Consider the following 23,517-nt stretch of genomic DNA (forward strand, 5'->3'; position numbering starts at 1 on the left):
ATGCACAGAGAACATCAGGTACTCTTCCTATGTTGAAGGGTCTTCTTACTCACACAGAGGAAATATTCGAAAACCCAGTGAGAGCCAGGGTGTTAAACCCAAGAATCGATAAAAAATACAAAGCGGCTCCAAAGGACCCAATATTTATTAGAGGCCATGTACCTCTAGACTCGCTGGTGGTCTCAAACGCTCGTAAAAGAGCAAACTCATTATCTACAGGAGAGGCTCCTCCACCAGATAAAGATTCGAAGTTAATAGATGCATCAGGCAAAAGAGTAGCATCACAGGCAGCGAATAGCTGGCGTATAGCCAATACACAAGCACTACTCGCACGTTACGACAGGGCACATTACGATGAGTTAGAAAAACTTCTCACACATCTCCCAAAAGAACATCAGAAGAAGGCAGATCAATTAATACAGGAAGGTAAAATAATAACCAATACTTCCATTAAGTGCGCCCTAGACGCAGCAGACACTGCAGCAAGGTCTATTAACACTAGTGTCATGCTAAGAAGGCATGCATGGCTTAGAATCTCAGGATTCAAACAAGAAGTACAAACAGCCCTACTGAACAAACCATTTGATCAGAAGACATTGTTTGGTTCAAGCACAGACGAGACATTAGAAAAAATGAAGAAAGATACGGAAACGGCTAAGTCAATGGGAGCATTGCAACAGCCAACACACAGAGGTTCCTTTCGTAGATCCACCTATAGAGGGGGCTCAAAGAACACAGGAACGAATCAGCAATCCACATCTTTCACACCAACATCACCCAGAGGTAATTCAAGAGGCAGTTACAGAGGTAACAACAATAAGGGTAGAGGCCGCGGAAATAATAACAACCGCAACGCCTCAACACCAAAACAGTGACTTCATAGAACTCCCCCCAGACCACATAACACCGGTCGGGGGACGTCTATCACAGTTCCTACCTGTCTGGGAAAACATCACGTCAGACAAGTGGGTGAGACAAATTATCCAACATGGTTATTGCCTAGAACTCACAGCTACCCCACCAAACATCCCCCCCAAACAGCGTCCAATGAGTCAAGATCATCTGACATTGTTAAGAGAAGAAGTTCTAGCACTTCTACAAAAGCATGCAATAGAGAAGGTCCCAAAAGATCAACAAGGAACAGGAGTATACTCTCTATACTTCCTGATCCCCAAAAAGGACGGGTCCCTAAGACCAATATTAGACCTCAGACCTCTCAATGCTTACATAAATTCGGAGCACTTCCACATGGTCACGCTCCAACAAGTACTCCCTTTACTGAAGAAAGGGGACTTTCTTTCTACACTGGATCTAAAAGACGCTTACTTTCATATCCCAATTCACAAAGCCCACAGAAAATACCTAAGGTTTGTGTTAGAAGGACAACACTATCAGTTCAAAGTCCTTCCGTTTGGTGTCACAACAGCACCGAGAGTTTTCACAAAATGCCTAGCTGTGGTGGCAGCACACCTAAGAAGACAACAAATACATGTCTTCCCATACTTGGACGATTGGCTAATAAAGGCCAAGTCAAACGAAGAATGTCTTCACAACACACAGAAGACAATTCAATTGCTGCACCACCTAGGGTTCACGGTGAACTACAAAAAATCACACCTGCAACCAAACCAGATTCAGCAATACCTGGGGGCTACAGTAGACACAGAAAAGGCAATAGCATACCCCAACCCAATCAGAGTACAGACAATGATCGGGTTAATACAAAGATTTCAACCACAACACTCACTACCAGCACGAGTATTTATGCAACTATTAGGCATGATGTCCTCCTGCATACTGCTAATACCACATGCCAGACTACAAATGCGCCCACTACAAGAGTGTCTAGTGACACAGTGGAATCAGGCTCAAGGTCAGATTACAGATCTGGTGTTGGTAAACGACCAGACATATCGGTCTCTGAAGTGGTGGAACACAGAAAACATTTCCAAGGGACGGTCGTTCCTAGAGCCAATTCCACAAGTGATAATAACAGCGGACGCATCGCTCTCCGGATGGGGAGCGCATATGGACAGATACACAGTACAGGGGAAGTGGAGTGTGCAGCAAAAGAAACTGCACATCAACTACCTAGAACTATTGGCTATATTTCTAGCACTAAAAGCTTTCCAAATGCAAATAACAGGCAAAGCAGTCCTGATCAGAACAGACAACATGACTGCAATGTATTATATTCAAAAACAGGGGGGGACACACTCTCTCCAACTGTCCAGACTAGCACAGGACATATGGAGATGGGCCATTCCTCAAAAGATCTACCTGTTAGCGGAACACCTACCAGGAGTTCAAAATCAAATAGCAGACATCCTAAGCAGACAGTCAGAACAAATACACGAATGGGAGCTGCACGACCAAATACTACAGCCATTCTTCCAAAAATGGGGGCAACCAGAGATAGATCTGTTTGCCAATCATGAGAACGCAAAATGCAAAGAATTCGCATCCAGGTACCCACACCAAAGGTCCCAGGGCAACGCACTGTGGATAAATTGGTCCAACAAATTTGCTTACGCGTTCCCTCCTCTACCACTAATTCCATTACTGGTTCGGAAACTGCAGCAACACTCAATGACAATGATACTAGTGGCACCCACGTGGGCAAGACAGCCGTGGTTCACCACGCTGCTACAACTCTCACAAGTACCACATCAAAAGCTAAGGTTATTACCCATGCATCTTACACAGAACCATGGAGAAATAATGCACCCAGATCCCAAACAACTGAACCTAGCGATCTGGCTCCTGAGGTCATAGAGTTTGGGTATTTAGATTTACCACCAGAATGCATGGAAATCATTAAACAAGCAAGACGTCCTACCACCAGAGCGTGCTATGCAGCAAAATGGAAGAGGTTTGCTATACACTGTAACAGTAAGCACATCAACCCTCTGGACGCATCCACTAAACAAATCATTTGCTATTTATTACACTTACAGCAATGTAACCTAGCATATACCTCTATCAGAGTTCATCTCGCAGCCATAGCGGCGTACCTACAAAACAGGCAACATCTGTTACTGTTTAAAGTACCAGCAATTAAAGCTTTCATGGAAGGACTCAAAAGAGTCATTCCACCAAGAAGACCACCTTCCCCAGTCTGGAATCTCAACATAGTGCTTACCAGACTAATGGGGCCACCCTTTGAACCTATGCATAGGTGTGAAATACAATTCCTCACATGGAAGGTGGCCTTCCTCATAGCTATCACGTCACTTAGAAGAGTAAGTGAACTGCAGGCTTTTACGATTCAAGAACCATTTATGCAGCTACACCAAAATAAAGTGGTTCTTAGAACAAACCCAAAATTCTTACAGAAGGTTATTTCAGCATTCCACATCAATCAGTCAGTGGAATTACCGGTTTTCTTTCCAAAACCACAAACAGTAGCTGAAAGAGCCCTACATACACTGGATGTTAGAAGGGCCATATTGTACTATATAGAAAGAACACAAACTTTCAGAAAGACAAAACAGCTATTTGTTGCGTTTTCTCCCACACATAAAGGCAATCCCATCTCCAAAGCGGGCATTGCCAGATGGATTGTAAAATGCATTCAAATATGCTATTTAAAGGCAAAGAGAACATTAACTGTTCCTCCTAGAGCTCACTCTACACCTAAACTAGGAGCATCTATGGCATTTCTGGGAAACATTCCACTAGATGACATATGCAAAGCGGCTACCTGGGTTACACCGCACACCTTCACAAAACACTATTGTGTAGATGTGCACACAACACAACAAGCTAGAGTGGGACAAGCAGTATTAAAAACATTGTTTCAGACAGTTGCAACAGACACGGGCGACCACCGCTAGGGAGAGAACTGCTGTATAGTCTATTCATAATGTACCATCTGCAGCCCATATGCCTCGAACGGAATATGCTACTTACCAGTATGCATCTGTTCTTGGCATAGAGGGCTGCAGAGTGGTACATGTCTTCCCAGCCTCCCCGGAAACCTGTGTCTGTTCCAACATTATCTTATTTAGATACACTTACATGGGCACTCTTATCTGTATTCTACTATACTACTCCATCTAACCCTACTATGGCAAAACAATCTAAGGATGGAGCCGATGCCCATGCGCACTACCAACCAAGGGAGGAGTCACCAAGATACAAAAGACTCTCCAAGAGAGAAACAAAGTGCAATCATCCGAGCCCAACACCATATGGCGATCTATTCATAATGTACCACTCTGCAGCCCTCTATGCCAAGAACAGATGCATACTGGTAAGTAGCATATTCCTTATTGGAGAGTACCAGCACTTCTCAGAAACCGGCAGGTACTCTGTCAGAGAGTACCTGCACTTCTATTTTTTCATTTCAAACACTGGCGCTCCACCCAGCTACTGATATCCTCTCCCCTTGGTAGTGCCCTAATGGAGTATGTGCGACCCTCCACCTCCCCCTCCCTAACTGCCCCCTCCCTACTACCATCACCACCAGATCCAAAGGGTCTTTCCTTTATTGCAGGCAGGGGTAAAGCCCAAGTCGCAGCCGTGGCCAGTGTTTTAGGGAAGGAATCTCTGCGGCTCCAGAGGTAATTTCAACAGCTGCAAATTCTGATGTCGGCAGGATCGAGCCCCTCCGCAGACAACCGACACAACAATCAGGCCGGTAAGACACCCACACAGCGGCGAGAATGTTACCAGCCAGCTGATCAGCCGCACTCGGGTGGCGTGGCCGGGTTCTCCAACAGCCTCCTGCAGCAGGGGCGGGCCGCAGGGATGGGCCTCTGGCGGGCTGCTTCATCTCTGGCCATTCAGCACGAGCCCAGTGGTGCCCTTATCTCTTCCATGCAACTTCTCCACAGTTGTGGCCTCACGGGCTGCCACCTAAAAATCTTTCAGCTTGGGCCCAGTCGTATTGGTGACTTCGGCTTTTTCTGGATCATACAAAAGGGCAGGAGCGGGGCCAAAGCAGTAAGGCAGGTAAAAGGGGAGATTGCTCCGTCAGTTTAGGTGCCATGGAGGACAAATCTGCGACAGGATGCTGTCGGATAAGTGCGGGTCCCCGGAGTCTGCGGACCGTACTGTTCACTTCATTAGCGTCAGGCACACGCCCCCTTCTGCGATCACTCGTGTGAAAACTTAACCTTTCAGCTTGTTTTTTTTTTTGTATCATATATTCTGAACACTGCATGAATATATGACCCTGAAGCATAGTATTAAAACACTTGATAACTGTATTTCATTTAATGCACATTGTTTAACAATAATGAAAATAAATGTCGGCTATTGCAGATTGGCCCAAGCAAATGCCGAGCATTGGGGTCGGCGGGGTGGTGGGTGGATGGGGGAAGGGGTCCTAAAAGTCTGTTCTGTTCTCCTGCACTTTACCCCTAGACAAAATACTGCTTTGTGTGCACAACCTCATCTTAGAGATGCTCAGATGCCCCTACAAGTAAGCAGGTTAAAGTAATAGGAACCATTGGATCTTGCAAGGGAAATAAGTGCTTCCTCGCCACCCTCCCAGATTGGCAACGAAGTATAGCAGATTTCCCATTGACCCGTGAACAGTAGGTTGGGCATTATTGTCCATTGCAGCAACTTCAATGGATTACAGGTCACTGATTAAATAGCGTACTGCTTATACCTAATGTCATCTGTCATCCACCAGTTTGAGTCCTAGCAAGAATCACACAAGAGGCGATGGGAGGAATGCTTTTAAAAAGTCTAACCACTGCCAGTAGCTCTGGTAACATTTCTGATCATCTTTGTTCACCCACTGTGCCACTCTCGACAAAGGCATGCCTTATGCAAATCCGTACTGACCCTGCTCCTCATGGGAACAGTCCATGCCAAACTGCCACACATGGTCCCCTCCAGAAAGGAACAAGAGCAACCCAAGACTGGTTTCGGCCTAGTTGGACCCAATGAGACTGAAATGATCTTGGGTTCCTTGTATTCCGGTTCAGAGAGAGCCTGGCTTGGCAGTTGGGGCTCGACTGTTCCTATCCCACAGAAGATTTGGTCCATTCTACTTGCATCAGAGGACATGACCATCCGCAGCAAAACTATATGGAAAAGCCCAGAAGAACTTTTAGCTTTTCTGTATACTACATTATTATTATGCATGCTGACCAACCTATGCTTTCTGTAAGCATCAACGTATGATTGCAAGTTTGTTAATACTAAATCAAATCAAAATATAGCTTTATTCAATTGCCAACAGCAATCATAAAAGCAGAACATATATTAAGAAAGTTGACAATATAATACATTTACATATTGTACAAAACATTTCATTGGTGACAAAATTCCAATAATAGCATTCTTCCTAAATTCAAGAATACATTACGTAATCGGAGTTTTCCTAAAATATATCACTTGTTTTAAAAACGCTGTAATTGTTGCTACACATAGCACATTGTCCAGATATTGTGTACTTAACATTGCCAGGCGACATTGGCGCAGGCCCATCAGTCTCAGTAGGCGCAATAAAATCCTACGCCTTGGAGAGTCATAAAATTTACAAAACAAAAGGACATGAATAGTACTTTGGGGTGACACATTGTCACAAGGACAGGGCAATAAGTCATGCGACCAGTCATTTATGTTTGGAACACTAACCAGTCTATGGAAAATTCTAAATCGTGTCAATAAAAATGTATCATAATTGCCATGAACATATATCAAATAGGGTTGAATTTTAAAAGTTGTTAAAATTAGTTGGTGCTGTAGGACAGTTGGTTTTAAAACCTCAGTTGTTATCCTTAATGTATCCAGAAAAGACAAACCATCCTTCCTCAAATCTTTCTTGAGATGGGTGAGATAGTAGAAGGATATAAAAAGTATTCTGGCTTTCCAATATCAGTGAAAAACTTGAACACGTAACTCAGCCCTGGTATCCTCATTGCTCCATTCAATTTTAGAATATCTGACACAATATCCCTGTTTAGCTTTTTTTCTTCTTTGGTCCTTAGTCTCAAGCTTAATCAAGTCCGATACAAATGGGAGTCCTAATTCTGCATGGCAGTTATAATTAGGAGTACTCTTAGAAACTGCAAGCATGTGTTTCAGGAAATAATTTTCAGCTACCTGGATAGGGTTAGGGTCAGCAAAACCCCATATCCCACTCCCATAGGTAGCACCAGATACACATTTTGCTTCATATATTTTAATTAATTCAACAGGCGGTCTCCTACCTAGTTTATTAGGAAAAGTATTCAGGGCAGCAGTGGAACGAAGCATGGCAAGTTTTTTAACTGTTATTGCCTGAGCCCAAGACTAATTCTGAGTGAACAAAATACCTAAGTAAGAGAATGTTTAGTTGCCTCAAGCTTCTGTCCTGAAATGAAGATCGTCCTTTTGGATTGACAGACTTTCCCACATCGCATGATGAATGTTTTTGAGGTGTTTACCCTTAACCGTAGATCTTCCATAAATAGGGCAAACCTGTTCACCACGCGTTGAAGTCCCACTTGAGTACGAGACATTAGAACTGCATCGTCCACGTACAAAAGTGCCGGGATAGTGCGACCAGCTACATATGGGGAATCTAAGACGTCACTGCACAGGGCTGCCTCCAGACCGTTTATATACAGGGTAAAAAGTAACAGACCCAGGACATAACCCTGCCTGACTCCGCTCCTAATTTGGATTTTGTCTGTGCGTTCCCCATTCAAACCGTATTAAACACGGGCTGGCGCATTACAATAAAAACATTTAAAGAAAATAAATAATATTTTCGTCAACCCCTAGTCGTCCTAGCGAAGCCCACAATTTGGAATGTACCACACAGTCAAAAGCGGCTGAGAGGTCAACGAAGGCCAGGAACAAACTCCCCTTTTTGGCCCTTGTATATTTCCCGACCAGCAATGAAAGGTTTAAACCTTGCCTCACTGTACCTAAGCGGGCACGAAAACCGTATTGTAGGTCCGATAGGATGGAATTATCATTAGCCAAATCTAAAAGACGGTCAAGAATTAGCCGCCCAGCTATTTTGGTAAATGAGTCCAACAAGGAGATGGGTCTATAGCAGCCCGGGTCGTGTCTGGGCAAAAAAATCTGCGCAGCAACTAGCATTAAGCACTTGGACCAGAAGGGGACCCCACAGTGGAATAATAGCTTTAAAAATCTCTATGGGAACGCCATCCGGGCCAGGCGCCTTACCTCCCTGGCTAGCATGAAGTGCTTTTTCCACCTCCTCCAAAGTAAACATCAAATTCCTTGATGCAGGATAAAAGATAGGAGAGCAAGTAGAAGTTATGGATGCCTCTCCCTCGTATTCCTTAGGAAAATGCTCAATCCAATCCGCCTCTGCAATTACGATTTCTATTTTAGGGCCGGACTCTTCTATTAAAAAAGGGGTTCTAATAATCTTCCAGAAGCCAGCACTATCATTGTTTACAGACGCCAAGTGCAAAGCTTCCTATGCTTTGGCTTTTAATGTATTCTTCCTGTCCTTGACAGCGAGTTTGTATTCTTTCCTAAGTCTCCTAACCTCCGAGACACATCTAGGTTTATTATGCAGTTCTTTCTTTAGGAGTGCATAAGCTCGAGTGCAGTTGGAGTTAAACCAACCTCCATTCTTTGTTATTTTTGCACTGTCGCGTAAGAGAATTCCTACTTTCATTAGAGATGGTCAAGAAGGAGGCAAGGAGAATTTCAGGGGTAGAATCTTCCCCCCAACTTATCGCTAGGTCAGACGTGCATTTACTAATTACTGCATGAAGTGTTTTTGTTTGGTCGACCATAGCCCATCTTAACGAGTAGCCATTCAAACTACCCATAAACAAATTTTCACATCCTTCTGCTTTTTCATGGTTACTCCATGGAAGGGACGCCTTAGACATCAATAGGGTAGTACAAAGCGGAAAATGATCGCTTAATGCTACATCTTAAACCTTGAAAGAATACATTTTGTCAGCATGATTATTTGTTACGAAAGCATAATCAATAGTAGAGGAACAGCCCCGCCCACTAAATGTTGGGCATAAAAGGGAGGGTAAAACACAAACTTAATACATGAAACCCAAGTCAAACTTGCTAATTAGTTTGTTTAGCTGTTCACCCAGAAGGGTGTGGGTAAAATGAGATTGAGGCTATCCCTCCTCCCATACTATTCCACATCTGTTATCATCTGATACACTGCATAAGATACAATTAAATTCTCCAACCAAAAGTTTCATCATTTCGTGCCTAGCACCTTTAGCCTGTAAAGATAGTGCTTTGGACAATTTATTAAGGATATTTGACACTTCAGCCGAAGAAATGTTATTATATAAGTTGACAAGAACAATGGGATATCAAGTTCTAATTCCAATTTCAAAAGCTGGAAATGGGTATTTTTAATGGGCTCGGTGACCCTTGTTACGTTAAGTTTATTTGACAAGTAAACACTCAACGCTCCCTTGGCTCTACCATGCATAACTTGAACAGCTGAGGTATGCAAACAGCTTGTTGCCCACCTGGAGTCAAATAAACTCCTCGACCCATCCCAATCCGGCTTCAGGGCGTTCCATAGCACTGAAACTGCCCTGTTGGAGATTGTGGACAACATAAGGTTATCCCTGGACTCAAAAAAATCAGCCATTCTGATACTACTGGACCTATCTGCGGCCTTCGACACCATCTCGCATCGCATTCTGCTAGAGCGTCTTGCTGAGATTGGTGTTGAAGGAAACGCTCTAAAATGGATATCAAGCTACCTTGGAAACAGACGATCATGGGTCCAACTAGGCCACCACACCTCTATCTCCTATAATAATGATAAAGGTGTCCCACAGGGATCTATTCTAAGCCCGACCCTTTTTAACATTTATGTTTCCCCCTTGGCCAAGATCATCAGAGAAAGCGGTTTTGGGACAATATCCTATGCTGACGACACTCAAATCCTCGTCACCATCAGCCAAAACCATGATGACGTTAAAAATAGGTTCAAAAACTGTATGACCAATATACAAGAGTGGATGACCAGAAATTACTTGATGATGAACGCAGGGAAGACCGAAGTTATGCTCTTTGGCAAAGCTGACCAGAGCTGGTCATCGGACTGGTGGCCTGACTCCCTTGGTGCCTGCCCAGCCCCTAAACCATACGTCAGGAACCTGGGAGTAATCCTAGACAACAAGCTTACCATGTCTGAACATATAAAAAAAAACAGTGGGAAGTAGCTATGGCCAGATACGTAGCCTGAGGAAGATCTTTAAATGGATCCCACTCACAGCACGCATGCCCCTAGTCCAGGGACTGGTTGTAAACAGGATGGACTATGGGAACGCCCTGTTCTCGGCCATCAACCAAACGCTACTTAACCGATTACAGGTCCTTCAAAATACAGCTGCGAGGCTGGTATTAGATCTACCTCCCCGCACCCCCTCAGCAGCATGTCTCAGATCACTGCACTGGCTCCCTGTAAAAAAAACGCATAAAGTTCAAACTTTGCTGCTTAGTCCATAAGGCAGTAAATGGACATGGACCTGCTTATCTGGAACGAAAACTCAAGGCTCATATCCCTAACAGGACCCTACGCTCCTCCAGTAAAGCCCTTCTCTCCGTTCCCAGAGTTCGAACTGTCAGAAACGGGGACAGAGCTTTCAGCAAAACCGCCCCAGAAGCATGGAATTAATTCCCCATCCCACTGAGAGAAGAGCCAGATCATGCCAAATTTCGAAAACTACTAAAAACCTGCCTTTTTGATCCCTAGCTAACTGAGCCCTCGACCCCCTGAATCTTCTGAATTTTAAGCATCCTTGTCTGCTCCCAGCGCTCTGAGACCTTCGGGTGATTTACGCGATATACAAGTGATATAAAATGGAAATGGAAAATGGAACGTCTTGTACCCATTAAGGTGGAACGGATCCGTGCTCCAGGTTTCCTGGAGGCAGATCAAATCTTGTGAATAAATGAAGTCCTGCCAAACTGGGTTGTCAATTTTAGACTTAATTCTAGCAACATTCCAAGAAGTAATGTTGCATAAAGAGGGTACGATGGGAGGATGCACATTTTATTAATGGTCTTGTCCCTTTTGCGAGTGCTAACTCACTACCAGATTCCAAAACCTCCCATCCCACATTATAATCCTTGTACCCCAAACTGCTAACATTTTCTGACCGCTCATTCCCTATATGGTCTTGATTCAGGACAGGCATTAAGTACGCTACTCTGCTAGAAGTGTTTGCTAGGCTGTCTAATTGCAGTCAATCATTGTTCTCCAAGCCACTCAGAATCTCAAAGGGGTTTGAAGTCGGAATATAGTATCTTCCTTGGTTAATACCCAATTTATTCATTGTCTGACAGTGGGAACCTGGAAACCTACCAGGCTGCATGGGTAAATAAAAGAAACAGAGGGGAAGAATGTTAATACCCCAAGTATTAAGAGCCCCGGTAGATCCTCTCTCAATTACGTTACGCACCAATAGCGGTGACCGAAATATTAAAATTACACCATCGCCGCTCAGAAATTTACCAGATGAGCCTATCCATCTAACCCTTCTAACCATCTTAAATTCAGAGAACAGGGATGGGTTATCAAAACCATAACTCGTGGATAGAAAATGAAGGGATTTATTCCTCAGTGTTGACTGCTACTCCCTTAGTGTTATTACCCCCAATGCTTTTAGAGTCCATTCTTCTGCTAGGCTCCCCATTTTTATGCTGGACTTGCGTGACCGGCTTCGAGGATATGGTTTGCAAATTCTCACCTACATTAACTACCTTTGGTTTTGATATAATCTTGGGAGGTTCTAGCTGTGAGCGGTGTAGATTGTTAGCCATGTTTTCCTCCATGCTAGTTTCCTGGGCTTCAATAGTAGTAACTTTTACATGGATAGGCTCAAGGAGAGTTGTGAGCAAAGTCTCCATTCTACCTCAAAAATTCTCGTCAGCTTCTAGCCTGCCTGTGATGTTTAAAGCAGGCATATTATCTGTCAAACCATTTCCACACCGACTGAGTTTGCATTGACTTTACGTTGTTTAGAACTACCCTTCCCTTTATCATTTTTTACCGGTAATTCTTCCTTGTTAATATGCTTTAATTTGCGCCTCGCCTTTTGCCCTCTCGTAGTTACCTGTGGGCTGGTGTTATTCGACCTTGATAACGATACAGAGATAGGGCTAGAGGAGAGGTCACACACCACCTGTCCTAGGGAATCCTCTATTAATAGCGGGGGCTCAACAGTATCATTTGTTGATAATATTGTTGGTTTCAAGGATAATCTAGTTGGCAGGGGGCATCCTTCAGAGCACAGACTATGTTACCTTCGTCAACGGAAGCTTCTTCTTCGTCGATGGTAAAGGAGATGTCGTCGTCGAGGTCTTTGAATCCTTACTCTTGGCAGCTGAAGGAACCTCCACAACTGGCTTCTTGAAAGATTTCGAACCATCAGCCTGATGGGATGGCTCAGCCGAGCCATCATCTTTCTTTGACTTTGGTATCTGAGGTACCGGCCTCTCCTTCTCCGTTTCACTTCCGAGAGGAGATTCGCCAGGCCCAGGCTTGCCAGACCTGTCAGAGGTCCCAAGCACAGCCTTCGAGGGGGGTTCCGAAGAAACTGAAGCAGATAACCTACCCCCTCTTCTGTGACCTTTTAGAAGAAGTAGATGAAGCATCCTCTTCATCACTGGAAATAATCCTATCTCTCGTCTTCATCTTCTGTAACCAAGTCAGCAGACGCCCCTCACGGTCACGTAAGGTCTTAGTAGAAAAGGTTCAGCAGATCTTAGTCTCCCACCTTATGATCTGGGTATAAGCAATATATACAATCCTTGTGCTTATCCTCAGCAAAAAGTCGTTTTTTAGAACATGTGGCACAAGGCCTGAACAGGCTTTTCTTCTCCTTGTCAGCCATTACCTCAAAATGTAAAGAAACCCTGTAAAGATTTTGAAGAAAACAGTACCTCAAAAGAAAACTAGAGCAGAGCTCTATGGAGACTCCCTATCACCAACATGCGGCTCTGAGCTTTCCCAGGAAGGTTCTACAGGGTGAGGCTGATCTGATTGGTTGGTGCTCTACATTTGGGTCTTTTTTCAAAAGGACACCTTTAGGCTACAAAATAGTATAAGGCCTAGGTCTAATTTTTCCTCTTTTGTACCTCTTTTTGGTTTATCTACCTGTGTGTGTGTGTATATATATATATATATATATATGTGTATATATATATATATAATATATTTTATTACCGAGGCGCCCATTCCGACGACGGGGAATAATACAAGCTGTGGGAATCTATGAAAGTTACCAATACTGGAGAACTAAAGTTACAGGTAAGTAACTTGTTTCACGTTCAGAATGCTGAAGATACGTTTTTACGTAAGCTCTTGGCAGTCCCGCCCTCCACTCCTGCATACATACTACATGAAGAAATAGGGGTGGGATATATATCTGATCAGATAGCGCGTAGCCCCCCTATTGCGCTGGTTGAGAGTTTGGGCGAATCCTATTAAAAATCTAAATCAAGTAATAATTACTGACTGCCTAGCGTTAGACAGAGCTGTACATATCCCAGGGGTAAAGTACATAATGGACTCGACAAAATGGTTAGGTTGTCCTGACTTATTTCTTAGCCCTAAACACTTTAATAAACCTAAAATCAGAAATATCAAACAGCAGTTTATGGTTAAGCGCCAGGGACTCAGGGAAGAAAAGGAGTTGGTAAAATAAACGATGAGGTGATATGTTACATTATCTTTGTATGAGCAAGTTCAACCATATCTACTCATCGTTGGCAACTCCTCCCATCGTTTTCTATTGACCAGATTTCGTCTGCAAATGGTTCCCTGGCTCTTGACTGTCCCCCAAGGTTTTTCAAAAGTTGGCACTTTAAAACCTTGTCCTTGTGACAATTTCTCTGAGCAGGATACTCTTCATTTTATTTTATTTTGTTTTTATGATGTTTCTTTATGTAAGAGATTCATATTACCATTACTCAGAAATTGTAATTTTTCCCAAGTCAGGCAGATTGTTGCTCTCTCGGTATTTCATGAATTGGTGGTTGAAGGCCTTTTCAAAGATTTTGGCAGTAAAGCAGAGCAGCGAGATGGACGAGGAGGCTGACGATGTATGAGGAGGCAGGTTGAGGTTCGAAGAGTTTGTAGATCCTGGATCTTATCATGGAAGGAGTCTGGCAGGGTGCTGCATAGTTCTTGGGAGGGGTGATGATGCTTTTTGTTGCTGAGCGTTTGGAGAACAACCTGATGATGCTGAAGAGTTCTTTACTGTGGGGGATCTGGCTTTGATGCGGTCGGCTATGACGTTCTTTGTTTCAGGAGTTGGTGGTAGTGGTTGAGCTTTGTCTTGAAGGTGGTGCCGTCTGTGGGTTCCTTGCTGGTGCACCATTTCCTTTCTAGTTGCTTGCATTTGCGGTTTGTAGTTCTCAGGTCTGAGTTTTACCAACTGGCGTGTTTGGTGGTTCTCTTGAGTTCGGAGAGTTTGATGGGGTCGACTGTCAGCGCGGTCAGTGACCCAGGCAGTGACATTCTTGACAGCCTGTTCAAGGTTTGTTGTGATGTTTGGGGAGGAGGTTGTTAAGGGCCTCAGTCAATTGGCTTTCGAAGTACGTCCTGGTGAGTTCGGCGACATGGTTGTACTAATTAGTTAGTGAACCTCTGCATCATTCATGAACATCTGAATTCTTGTTTGTTGACGTCTTTTATGTGTGTGGGGGAGCTCATTGTGTCTGTCCAGCTAACAGTGCATGTGCTCAGCTAACGTGTGGGTCTTTGATGACATGTGTGGGTGCCTGTTGACAGGTGGGCCATGTATTCTTTTTAATTATATACAGAGGTATCAGGGGTGTGCATGTGTGTTAGGAAGAAACGGGACAGGGTATGACATCTTTGTGCTTGTTGTCTTGCCAATGGCTGGAGTGTTGTTCATTCCTTCCCTACTTTGCTGAAGAGCAAGAAATTTGGTATGTTTGTCAATTCATCCCCCTGCAGGGACCATGGGGAGGGGACCACCTTGCTCAGGGTTGCTGTGAATGGATTTGTTTGTTTCATCTCTTCTAATGTTGTCATGAAATGTAAACCAATAAAAATCCAGTTGATGTTTAAAGTTCATTTAACATTTTATTTGCATTTGTAATTAAAACTCTGTTATGGACATGCATGAAGAGAGGACAATTAAAAAGCATGCAGAGGGGATAGTGTAATCCGCTTGTAGTGCCATACCCCCTTCCTGCCCAAGGACAGAGGGGTGTACTTATTCCACTTCTCCTTGGCCAGCAATAGTTATCACTTGCTCCATCCCTGCATAGAGTGTTTTCTCTTCTTCATATAATTACTTCTGGCCATAGATCTTGGATCATTCAGCGTTTCTTGCTTGTCCACTTTTCTCAAGGTCACAGAGGGATTAAAGAAAGGAAAGAAGCTGCTGTTGACTGCCTTGCTTGCTGCCTGGGCCATGGAGGACCAGGATAGACCTACCTGCTGTGCAACATGCAATGCGACCCATTGTAGGCCAAACTGTTGGGTGTTTTGTTGTTGTTTTTATCCCCAGCCCTGAAAGGACTTGGACTGGGCACCATAAAGGGTTTTGTTGACCTGTTCAGCCTTTTTGTGTTTGCCGGTCCAACTATCCTTGTTCAAATCATCTTTGGTGATAAGGTTGATAAAAGGTGTGTGTTGCAAAGTCATCCATTGCCCTGGGCACCTCTCAACTTTTTGCTGACTGAAACTGGTGGTAGCTGACTCTGACTGACCCTGGGCTCTGTTTTACCAGGCCCAGTGCCAGTGCCAGTGCCAAGCTAAAAGGAACACATTAGAATACTGTTAAGACATCCAACATACACTAGGGTACACTATAGTATGGTGGGGTACCCCCTGTAATTGGCATGACCTACCCCGTAAGCCCCTAGTATGTAATAGTGCAGGGGATTGAAACTACCTAGAAGTCTCCAGTATCCTGGGGCAGGGCAGTTTAGAGGCCAGCAGATTTTCTGCAGAAGCATGTGTGTAGTGCTGAAGCCTGAGGTCTGTTTAAAAGCATCCCTGGTGGCCAGGACAGATTTTAAACCTTAAATTGTGCCCAAACTCGACTTTGGGTCTAGGGGCCCTTACAAACGAAACACCTACCATGTTTTTGCATATTAGGGATCCCCAGGGTCACCCCTAGGTATCCCAGGGGTGGGGTGGGGGCGGGGGGGGGAAGGGGGGTCAGTTATCTATACAGAGCGCCTTAATAAAATGAGTTTTTATATGCCTGGGTAAAGTGAAATTTTACATTTCACTCCCCATATTGTGTTAAAGAGCTGCTCAAAGTCGACTTTGATGCTAAAATAATTGGATCAGGATAATCTGCATGATTTCTGTGGATTCAGACCCCTGAAGTCTCCCCTAGGTGCACAGGGGTGGGGGTCCTGTAGAAATTAGGGAAATACTTATAAAATATGGTTTTATAAGCCCTGGTGCTACAAAAGTGGCCCCAGTCATTTTTCCCATTGCAAACTCCATGGCCCATAGGTTAACATGGTAGGAAGTTATTGATTAATAAATATTGATTGGAGAGGACTAGCTGGATCATTCTAAGACTTCCCAGAATGGTAGTAGTAAATCCAACAATATTATATTGTTGAATTTCTCCTAAAGTGTACATACAAGAAGTTATAAGACTTTCTTGTTTGTAAGTCCAAATTTAGCCTTCCAGTGGTCTGCCCTGATTGGTCAGAGTTAAGTGGATTAGCCAGGCTGCTTTGAAGAGTTGATAAGGAACCCCTCCAGTTAATCACTTTGCTCGGAGGGCAGGGGGTGGAGTCGCGAACCATCCGCTTCACAGGTCTGGGTTTCAGTCCACTCGGACAGTCTTGATCTAGAGTCAGGGCTAGGCTTAAGGAAGGTATGTGCAGATGGTAGTGGGAAAGTCCATTGAAATAAGCAATCCCAGGGAGTGTGTTTAGACAGCTCTTACCTCCTTGCTGGAAAATCAGCCATTGTGGATTTGGAAGAATGATGCAAATTATGACAAACTAATGCCACACTCTACAGGATGTGGTCATAACTACGAGGAGTTGCCCTGCTCTCATTGGTCAGCAGTGACCTGGTGCTTGACCTAGAGAATTTTAAATCAGTATCTGAGAGGAGCAAAGCCCTCCAGATCTGCTGCTTGAAACTGAATGAAGCAAGAAGTGCGATGCTGGAAAGTTTTGCTGTGCAAGGAACTCTAAGGCCTGACCTATGAAGACTGCACCATCTGAAACTACAGCCCTGTGGATTACCTTGCTGCCAAATCACTAAGAGTGGACTCCCTGCAAGCTACAGGTTAACAGAACTCACCTGGACAGCCCCACAAAGAATTCAAAGCCTGGAGTACCAGTGGATTTGTAAGGATTTTGTTCAAGTGGATTGCAGAATTGAAGTTTCACACTTTCAAGGACTCTCTTTGAGATTCCAGAACCTTGGATTGTGTGTTGGATACTTTGGGACCCGCAAGCAGAACGCCAGGAAGGTGTTCTAACTGGACCCCGCTTGCTGAAGAAGGCGGCCCACTACAGTGGTGAGAATTCTTCAGAACAATTTATTAAGGTGTGTCCCTGACAGAGAAAACGAAATGACTTAAAGGGGCGCTGTTGGTTTCTAAGAACTAGAAAGTGACTAATCTTTACAAATTCATATCTCTGGTTCCCTAAAGTGGATTATTTTCGTTCTGGTGTCATTTAAAAGATACAAATATTACCTATTTTTAAAAATTGGTGTTGGATTTTTATTTTGTGTTGTGTCTTAATTATTTACTGAAAAGGTGTTTTTAAATGCTTTACATACCTGTCTTTGAAGTTAAGCCTGTCTGCTTGCAGCCACGTTACGAAGGGTTGAGCAAAGGAATAATTTTCTAAGACCTATGCTGCGTCCTATCATGTGTTAGTGACCTTATTGCCAATGGCAGACCTACATTTGCCCCTACCAATAACCCACTTTCCAACAGTTTGACACACTTGTTTCCTCATTTTGGTCTCAACATACTCATTCCTTTCAAAAGGGTGCACAGTTCCCCTCTACTACTCCTGACATTTAAGACCATTCATGGTCGCTGTAACTTCTGCTTGTCGAGTGAGGGAAATCCTAGCTCTCTCGGTGCAGCTGCCTTACACCACCTATTTCCCAGATAGTGTTGTTGAGGATCAGAATGGTGTTTTTGCCAAAGGTCACAACTCCTTTTCACATTGGGTAAACATTTCTTTGCTCCACCTCACCTATCTAAAGAGGAGGATAGACTCCAATGGCATGTTTTCCAGGAAAGCCTTGAGCTTTTACATAGATTCTACAAAAAAAAATCTGCTTTTTGTGGGGGTGCCTAAGGCTAACAGTAAGGGTTTCTCTAATAATTCCCAACGTCACACACAAGAGCTGTAGCTCCATCAAACAGATAAAGCAGGGCTTAGCCGTGAGAAGGCTGAAAGACTGAATGCGCAGAAGTACATCTGTCACAAGAAGCTTTTGCTTAGGTTTTTTTTTTGTGGCAGGAATGGTTTAATAGAAGTAAGTGTAAGCCAGTGGTGTAATCCAGAGAGAACTGCACATGAGCCTGTGCCAGTACTTCACACAAGTCACTGCAGACTTAAGGAAAATTCCTAGAATGGGGAGAAAGCACTGGTGTGGGATGTATCAATTCACTGAAAATTGTAAAAGAGATTTGCATCCCTGTAACTATATCCAGTTAAACTGTGTACTATTGTGTTATGCTGTGAGATTAAAATGCTATATTTTTACTAAGATAAGCACTGGTCTGGACAGTACACTTGCACCATCTCCCTCAGAAGCCTTTTCCTGCTTATCCTCTCTACTCAGAGTAGGGAGTGGAAAGAGTGAACTAGACACAGTCTGAGTGTCTCACAAAAGCCAAAATTGACTCTGGTGCATTAAGTTGCAAAGCATGCACACACAAGTATTCGTGTGCTCTGTTTCCTGATTTTCATCAGGACGTTGGTGGCTTTATGAATGAATCAAACTAGTTTCTTTACCTACCTTCTGGATCGTTCTCATACCGTGCTAGTACGTAGAGTCCATGCCTCCTTTGTAAGTGCTTGGCTTTCATAAATTCGGCCAATTGTGCAGACACTAAGCAAAGCTGCCATTGAGAAAATGTCTGGTGCATCTGTGTTGCCTGCCTCTAAATGCATTGGTATCTGTTTTTTTTAGATTAAAGTTGCTTCCTCTGCCTACATGAAATGTTCCAGTCCTGGACATTTTCTGCTACCACATCTTCTGAGCATACACTTAGAAACCCATATTGCCTAGATTGGCAGCAAGGCTAAAGCTTGCCCGAAAAGACTTGCAGGATCTGCCTCCGTAATGGTGCCCTATTTCTCCCAGTATAGGAAGTTTGTTTGAGTGGTACTTATTAGCAAGGCGAGCTCAGGTAGCTGGATTGAAAATTTATTTGAGGGGAATCTCCATAAGAAATACAAATGTGTATTATAGTAAACAAGTAAACGCGTGGTGGAAATGTGGATAAAGTGATGTACCTGTTTAGCAAATCCTTATCACACTTCTATAGCTGCGGCAACCTATCAGGTGCATTCTAAAGATCAGAGAATATAGTTTAAATTGCATTGAAGTACAGCATGATAGTTTTGGAGTAAGTCCAAAGAGTTGCGTGGCAAGTGTCACATATTATAAAGGGAACTAATAGATTGTTCTCTAGCAACTAAAGATCTTCAAGCATTTTAGTTCTTTCAGTTGAACACTGCCCTCTTGTGCTATGGTTTGTCTCATGGTGTCTACTGCATTACGTCCTTGGTGGACAGAACTGAAGATAATGGGTGTTCGCCACCTGGGGAAATTGGTGGCTGTATGCGTGTGACTAATGGAATATATGTATATTAACTTGGTTCGGAGAAACCACTTTCTAGGTGACAAAATGTTCAAAGCAGAAACCTGTAATTGACTTGTATGTCCTCTCCCTAAAGTCCTTTTGACTTTTCACAAGTTATAATACCCTACTATTTGCATGTTTGTATATAGAGTTGTGTAAGGGGCAGGAGTAAAAGAAAAAGTAGAAATCACACACACACACACACACACACACAGATGAACAATGGTCAATGGGTTAAAATACTATTACTGCCTTTTTAACATTGTGTTTGGTTTATTTTTCTTTGCATAATGATTTATTCATTTAAATGTGATAAAATAGTCTGAAAACAATATATTTAAAACTTCCTCTATATTTTTAATTGGCAGAATCGAGACCTGGATATGTTCATTAATGCATCCAAGAACTTCAACCTCAACATTACTCTGGCAACAAGCTTTGCAGGTAGTGAAATCATCCTTTAAACGTGTATTGATTGTGTACAAATTAACAACCTTTTGTCTCAAAGTTTTGAATGTATTATGTATTTCAAAATTGTACTTAGGGGATTTTTGGAGAACATTATGGTACAGAAGAATGCGGTCCTATTCTTGCATCTCATAAGCCTTAACTGGCTCGGGCTCTTTTACAGCAGTTTCAATTTTGAGTGTACTTTAGGCACGTTAGGTTGTTTCTCTTCCAGGGGATCCTCATCAATAGTCATAAGCACTGAATATTCCCGTCCATTTGTCGGGACCCCAGAAATAATCTAAAAATTATATATGGAAATCACATATATCTAGTTCCACATATATGTATGTACATATATCATTTTCTCTCACACCAATGCAGCCCCAAAACTGAGGCTAAACAATGTAATTACCTTTTAAGAGACTGTATTTGCAAACATATAAAACACACATTAGGTCAAATAGCACTTGAACTCTGTGTTTTAAGTAGCAAAACACTCATATATCATGAAATTTGCAAATAAACTACACATTGTTAGCCCACAGGCTGCATTGAAAATGAAAGCATTTTCAACAAAAACTGGCAACGTGCCTATAAGGCAGCCATGACCCCTGGCTTCCCATCATGCCTCAGGGGTGACAATTAGGTCAGTTGTTCTTACTGGCTCCTTCAGTCAGGACCCTGATTTTACAGCTCCTATCTTTTTTGACTTTCTGTCAAAAATTTCTTGATATTCTTAAAGTTTTTTACTTTCACTTGATGTCTTTAGACTTTAGAGTGCTGGTGCTGCCTTTTTGGTTTTTCAATTTTTTTTTTATTTTAGTCAAAATGCCTTCCCTTTTCGATCCTCGCCCCTCCTGTGGCAAAAAGAAGGCCAGGACTGACTCACACCCTGTGTGTATCCTCTGTCTCCCTGAGACACATTCTTCAGACAGCTGTCAACACTGTAAGAACCTGTCCCTCAAAGACAGAGAGAGAATTCAAATTTATGGCCTCTTTGAAAGAGGTAGGTCTCCTAAAAGGCAGCAGAAGAGGAGATGTCGAGAGAAGTCCCGACCTGTTCGTCAGCGTCGGGATCGGCGTCAAAGCTGCCGGCGATGACGAAAACAACTTCTAAGACAGCACATCATCCTTCGACGGCGAAGACTTTGACCGACGTCAGCCAGGCGGCATTCAACGTCGAGAGGCAGGTCATCGTCAGGTGGGCATATGACATCGAGGCACAGCGCTCCGTCACCGCACCGGCGATCGACGTCGAGACATACTTCGTCGACGCCTCATCACAGGCGTTCAACGTCGAAGCAAGTCGCTACGTCGGCGTCTCAACGGCGTTCGGCGTTGAGTCACAGGTCTCCGCCAAGGATGGTTCATCAGTCTTCGGGGTCGATACACCAGTCACAACTTCAGCGTCGAAGCATACGGTTGACCCAGCATACCTCAACGTCGAAGCAGAAGACGCCTGTAAGAACGACGCCGAGTTTAACAACTCCGTCATCGGATCACCGGCCAGCGTCCAAGCAGAGATCTCCAAAGTCGACGTCGAGAAAAAAAGCAGCATTGGCTTCTAAGTCAAAGGGACGTTCTCCTGTACGCTCGAGCCCACCTTCGAAAAAGAAGAGGTTTTCTTCAGGGCAGTCTCCGTCAAGACAACATGCATCACAGAGTCGCTCCAGATCTCGCTCTAGGTGCCCTTCAGGAGAGGCCTCTCCTCCAGTGAGCCTATCGTCATCTACCTCAGGCTCTTATCTCTCACCGTGGAACAGCATCTAGGTCCCCGGAGGTGGTAATCTATTCTTCTGACAGTGCAGTGTCAGGACATTCACCAGCACCAGCACAATCACTGTATGAAGAGGTGAACCCTTCTCCTCCAGCACGTTCCCCTGAGAGGAGAGAAAGGCAGAATTCGCCTTCCATCAGGTTGTCACCTAGATGGTACAGGCCATTACATTACTGGGCTCCTGATAAAGATTCAGCAGCTCGGTTAACACAGCAGGCGGATTGGGATAGACCTCCTTCCAGGCCCAGAGAGCGAACGCTCACCCCGGTGCGCTCAAGCAGACGAAGATCCTGGTCAAGGAGCAGGAGAAGAGAACACAGATCTGCTACTTCTTCCTCATCTTCTACTCGCTCATATAGAGACTATTCTCCAACACTGACTGACAGTCCACCGTCGAGGATCTCTCCAGTGGACGATATGTTCACTTTCCAAGACATTTTAAGCAGAGAGGCACTTAAGCTGGGGATTCCCATGACAGCTCGCCAGACCAAGTCTTCAGTGATTTTTGAAACACTGCATCACAAAACGGGGCCAAACCTCTGCTTCCCTTGGTTCCGGGTATCATAGAACCAGTCATGGACGTATTCCTCACGCCAGCGACTATCTAATCCGTTCCAGCGAGGATTCACAAAAAATATTGATCGCCAGAGGAGGATCCGCTCTTCCTCAGAGCCGACCTTCCCCCAGATTCAGTAATTATCGCAGCAGCAAGAAATACCCATGCCGTGGCCTCTTCCTCCACTGTACCACCAGACAAGGAGAGCAAGACGCAAGTCTCCTGGGAATGAAGAGTATGCAGCACCTCGGCCTCCTTGCTGAAGGTATCCAATGCTTGAGCGCTATTGGACCGCTATGATAGATCCCTTTGGGATTCCCTACAGTGCTTCATGGAGAAAGGGATTTTGAAGAAATCCTTTCGAAGGGCGGCCAGGTCTCCAATCAAATCATTAGCGCTGCAGCTGACGGAGCTACCCTTTCGGCGCATTGATATGCTCACGGGGTATGTGCAAAGAGATCTTCTTGGTTGCGTCTTACCGCGCTAAAGCCAGAAGCTCAGTCCCATATCATGAACCTGCCTTTCTCTGGATCATCTTCATTCGGTTCACACACTGATGAAGAAATGCAGCGTATGAAAACAGAATTGGACACTCGAAAAAGGAATTCCGTAAAAGGTTCTGCCTCTACAATAAGCGATCTTCCCAAACAGAGGGTTCAAACCCCTCAGTGGCAGAAGAATCAAGACCAACAGGGGCAGCAAAAATCCCAATACGCAGGCAGTCGCTCCTCAGGAGCGGGGGAAATCGGCGTCAAGTCAACAATTCCAACAAGACGCAATCCAAACCATGAGTTCTTTCTTCCCCTAGCGCTGTTGACCACTCCAGTGGGGGGGGAAGCATTGCGTATCATATGGAAGAGTGGCGTGCCATTACAAAGGATCGCTTGGTGTTAGCTACTCTTCAGAATGGTTACTCTCTTTGTTTTCAACATCGACCTCCCTCTGTCCCCCAATGCCAA

At 44.0% G+C, this 23,517-nt stretch overlaps 1 protein-coding gene across 1 annotated transcript in view; it reads left to right on the plus strand.

The window, feature by feature from the left end:
- Window positions 1–23,517, plus strand: part of ATRN (attractin) — a 960,574-nt gene that overhangs the window by 636,416 nt on the left and 300,641 nt on the right. Inside the window, exon 23 of the mRNA XM_086964304.1 lies at window positions 20,144–20,219. Within this exon, the coding sequence (XP_086820430.1) occupies window positions 20,144–20,219 (76 nt within the window). The remainder of the gene's footprint in view (window positions 1–20,143; window positions 20,220–23,517) is intronic.

Source organism: Lissotriton vulgaris, chromosome 3_2 (genome assembly GCF_964263255.1).
Source record: "Lissotriton vulgaris chromosome 3_2, aLisVul1.2, whole genome shotgun sequence".
NCBI lineage: Eukaryota > Metazoa > Chordata > Amphibia > Caudata > Salamandridae > Lissotriton > Lissotriton vulgaris.